The sequence below is a fragment of the Octopus bimaculoides genome, chromosome 19, assembly GCF_001194135.2.
Source record: "Octopus bimaculoides isolate UCB-OBI-ISO-001 chromosome 19, ASM119413v2, whole genome shotgun sequence".
NCBI classification, from domain to species: Eukaryota; Metazoa; Mollusca; class Cephalopoda; order Octopoda; family Octopodidae; genus Octopus; species Octopus bimaculoides.
The window spans coordinates 50,035,800-50,040,501 of NC_068999.1; the positions used below are offsets into that span (position 1 = coordinate 50,035,800).

General features: G+C 32.9%; 1 protein-coding gene across 12 annotated transcripts in view; it reads left to right on the forward strand.

Moving 5' to 3' along the window:
• The first annotated feature begins 1,305 nt into the window (after positions 1 to 1,305).
• The window catches only part of LOC106884116 (KH domain-containing RNA-binding protein qki.L), a 77,342-nt gene continuing 73,945 nt past the window's right edge, over positions 1,306 to 4,702 (forward strand). For 6 of the 12 annotated variants that reach the window (XM_014935523.2, XM_014935605.2, XM_014935915.2 and 3 more), the window contains exon 1: positions 1,307 to 2,738. In XM_014935523.2, the coding sequence (XP_014791009.1) occupies positions 2,612 to 2,738 (127 nt within the window). In that variant the 5' untranslated portion in view covers positions 1,307 to 2,611. Of the gene's footprint in view, positions 2,739 to 4,702 lie in introns of all 12 variants that reach the window. The other 6 variants (XM_014911997.2, XM_014935685.2, XM_052974749.1 and 3 more) reach the window with 2 other exon arrangements.

Consider the following 4,702-nt stretch of genomic DNA (forward strand, 5'->3'; position numbering starts at 1 on the left):
ATGTGTGTATGTGTGTGTGTATATAAATACCGGTTAAGCATATCTTTGTGCGGGTGTGTTCGTTTAAATCATGTTCTGCGTATAACAGAAGCATCAACGTTGTGGTCGAGAAGAACTTCGTTTTCAAGTTACTTTTAATAAACTGTAAACTGTTGCAGTCGGTGTTACTGTTGCTACTACAGCTAGTAATCATAGTTATGATGACGATGATAGTGATGTTGGCAAGTCTTACGGTGAGAGAGAAAGAGAGGTAATGCAAGTAACTAACTCAAAGTCTGTTAAGCCATTTTACTCACCTAGCTTCTCTTACTATCTCATATCTATTCGTCCCTATCTACTATGTTCACCCTACCTATCTATCTATATAAGACCAACATACATTACAACCGAAACAGCTTATTTCTGTCTGCAATAACCCAGTTGGTTCGCTTCCATTTCGTATCACTGATAGAGACGGTGAAAGGGTATTTACTACAGACTTATGCAAATTGTCCGACCAGCTGAGAGGGTCAGTCGGTCAAAATTACCATTCTAATAAGGCAATAAATCTTTTAAGTTTTGTTTCCAAAAGCTAAACAGTTTCTTTTTTTTTTATGCTTCCAAATTATTTTAAAATATATCCTTTGAATACTTTATGAAGTCAAATAAAATATATTTAAAGAAAGTTTTACGCACCCGAACTAGTTGAAAAATGTTATTTTCGTAATTAAACGAACAGATCGTTGAAAAAGAAAAGAAAGAAAAATATATTCGGTCAAAAAGATTAAATGCTTCAGTTAACTGAAGTTCCGATACACAAAATCCATGCTAGACACATTGAAAAACTTTGCTTTTTTTCTTGGACACAGTGTTAAATAGAGAGAAACATAATGGATATTACGTTATATGGTTACTAGATTATTTAATCAAACTTTATCCTACCACTCCGAAGGAAGATTCTAAACTGTAAAGAAAAGGGGGAAAAAAAACTTTTTAGATTTTCCTTAAAAACCTACTAACGAACTAATTAAATAAACCAACTCTGTACAGATATACTCGAGTTAACTACTACTAAACCACACAAAACAAAAAAAACCAACATACACGAAACTAAACCACGAAACTAAAAAAAAATCATTAAAATATAGAAAGTAATAATAATAATAATAACAAATGAACTAAAATAAACGAGCTAACCAACAAACAAACACGGCACCAACCAACCAACCAGTCAGCTAACCAGCAAACAAACAAACAACTATATGATCCTGTACACCCCCCAAACGATAGAATTCGCGCAGCCCAAGACCGCAAAAGCCATGCGCACTTCTCCACACGTGTTCAGTAAGATATTTGTATGAAGGAGACGTTCATCCAACACGGCAGCTCTGCTTCTCTGCCGCCCCCTTCCTCCTTCTTTCTGAATCTCTTTCAAAGAAAAAAAAAAAACTTCTTAAATTCCGCTACACAAGCAACAGCTCAAAACTTTGGGACTAACGCAAAAAATATAGAATATTATACCTCAAAGTAGGTTTTGATTTTTTTTTCTTGGGGGGACCTACTGTTATCCTTGCTCCCTTATCCTGTGGTCAAACCATTTAATTTTTTTCTCCCAACCAACAGCCGATATATATATATATATATACACACATATACATACTTTGTAGGTTTAAGTTTATATGCTGGGGTGTATATATATATATATAATTATATACACTCTTGTGTACGTGTAGATATACATATATATATTAATATATAGTATTAGGATTTTATCCCTAATATTATTATCAATATACACATATATATCTGTACGTTTATATGTGATACCCAAATACTTCTACTGTTGCTATAGGGCATTATATTCTCAAATTTGTGAATCGGCAAAGAACAACGGAAAATATACTTCCTACGAAAGAAAGAAGAAAAATATAATTCGAGGAACGTGGAGAAAGCGCTTTTTTCTTTTTTGGTCTTTTTCTTTCATGATACTTCATTGTGGAAATTCTACATTGTAACTTATCCTTGGAGAGAGCAAAACAAGAGTAACAACCAATATTTTCTTGCTGTGTGTATATATAACACGAAATTACAACCACAAGCATACAATAATATACACCATTTTTATATAATATATATCATATATATATATATATATATATATATGTATATATTATTTCCGTTGGATTAAGTGAAAGATTTGTTGATTTAGGAGTGAAAGACAAATCGGAGGAAATACCGAAATTCCTCAAAGGGGAAAACAAAAAAAAATTCCTTTAATATAGAGGGGGAATTATCTTCTCCCCCTTTTCCTCTACACACATACATATATATATATTTCTATCAATCGCTAATTTTTTTTTGTTATTCCAGTCTTTGCTGTCACAAGTACACATACACACACACACACACACACGCATACATATACCAAATAACGAATGTGGTTTATTAATTACCCCTAAACTATATAAAACATTTACATATCTTACTGTTTATCCTTTTTCTTTAATTTTCATTTCATCTTTTTCATGTCTAAACATAAGTAATTCCTTTCTTCCCTTTCAAAACCTTCTATCCAAAACATCTACCAAACATTGCATTATCTAATTGAAGATAAATTTAAAAATTCATAAAAATGGGGACTGAAAATAACAAAGAGGATCGAAATTCACCAGAGTATTTATCACAATTGCTAAAGGATAAAAAACAGTTACAGGCGTTTCCGAATGTCTTTGTACACATGGAAAGACTACTCGAAGATGGTAAGTACTAACTTATATCTATATCTATCTATGTATGTGTGTTGATGTATGTGAATGTGTGTGTATAATGTATATGTAAAATGTCTCTCTTTTTTGTAATTGACTATTTATAAACTGGAGCTGAGTTTTCTTGGGTTTGTATATTTTTTTTTCGCTTTAGCGGTTTTTTATTTCTTCCATTGCTCGTGCGCGAGCGCGCGTGTGTCTTGACTGTTCTGTGTGTTTTATGAACTATATACGTGTTGGATTAGTTTCTATGCTGTCTTAGCGCGCGCGTGTGTGTGTTTGTGTGCTAGCCTGTGTGTGTGTGTGTGTGCTGTGTTAGCTTGCGTGTTTGCTTGTGTGTGTGTGCTGTGTTAACTTGTGTGCTAGCTTGTGTGTGTGTGTGCGTGTGTTACCTTGTTTGTGCATCAGTACTTTAGCTTCTGAGTGTAATCTGCGTGTGTGTATATATATATATACATACACATTTTCTCTCTGTCTACACGTATGTATATCATGTAGTAGTATGCCATTGTCGTATAATATACACACAAGTTTATACAGTTACTGTTAAAATATTTAATCAGTATATTAACTAGCGTGATGAACTGCGTGTATATTATTATACATACACACAAGTCCACTATGAATTTAAGTGCAGCATATTTGTGATATAAAACTGTTTTCTAAGTTTTAGTGTTTAGCCCCATGTCTGTCTTAATCGGGCAGACTTGTGATAGAAGTCAATCTGTCCATGACCATCGTGACGTTTTAGGGATTCGTACGATTACATTCTGTCTTACGTGTTCTATCCTTGTGCGTTTTGGAGAAGATTTGACTGCTATTTCTGCCAGGTCGAGCTGGAGACCTCCTCCTTTGACCCGCCGCGGTTTAGTGTTTGTAGCTAAACTTAGTGCTGTTTCATGTCTGACCTGAAATGCCAACAAACTTTGGCCCAGATGTTTATTTCCTTGTGCTTTTAACAATAACGTGTTTATATATATTTATATATATTATAAAGCTATGTGTATATATACATACAATTGTACAAATATGCTTTCTGTCTCTCTCTCTCTCTCTCTTGTGTGTGTGTGTGTATATACAAGATTTATTCTTGATTTAGTGGAATTTCTCAGCTGCCAGAGAAGGTGACACACACACACACATATCTATATACACACATACATATGAGAGGGAGGTTGTGTGTGTGTGTGTGTGTAAAGAGTATATATATTATATTATTATATATATACGCTTATGTCTAGTACACACAATATATATACGCACACACAAAAGAACATAGAAAGTCAAACATGGCTATACACAACTTAGCAACTTGAATTCCTAAGAAATGTTTAATTTCCGCTTTTCCATTATCATATTGAAGAAAAATCTCGCTGTCTTCTCTAAATTTTGTAAAAATGTCCTGTCAGAAAATGGTAATAGGGGCCAAAGAGATAGTATTTGGGTATATTGAGAATCTTTTAAGCTTTTTATTGTGGAACCTCTTAAAAACATAATTTTGGATCATGATAGAAACTTTCGACACGGAATGTTGTTCCTCAACTTTGATAGTTGGCGAGGTGTGTATGGGTATATCTAGATGTTTGTATGCATATGTGTGTACATGTCTGTTTCTTAAATGAATCAGGCTTTATAACTATGGAATTTAGAATAGTGTATATATACATACATACACTTCGACACATAAGCCGTAAATTGAGTTATGACTTCTCTCTTATATATCTATCTATCTATCTATCTATATATATATATATATATATGTATAATAATACACATAAAATGTGTGTATATTGCATATATACGTACATGTATGTACATTATTACATCTACATGTATATATAGATGCATATCTGGGTACAGGACGTCACAAAAGATATATATATATATATATATATAATTATTTATTAAGTTCCACGTGCATGATGGAGTTTGTGTGTTTATAGAGATTTATACACATT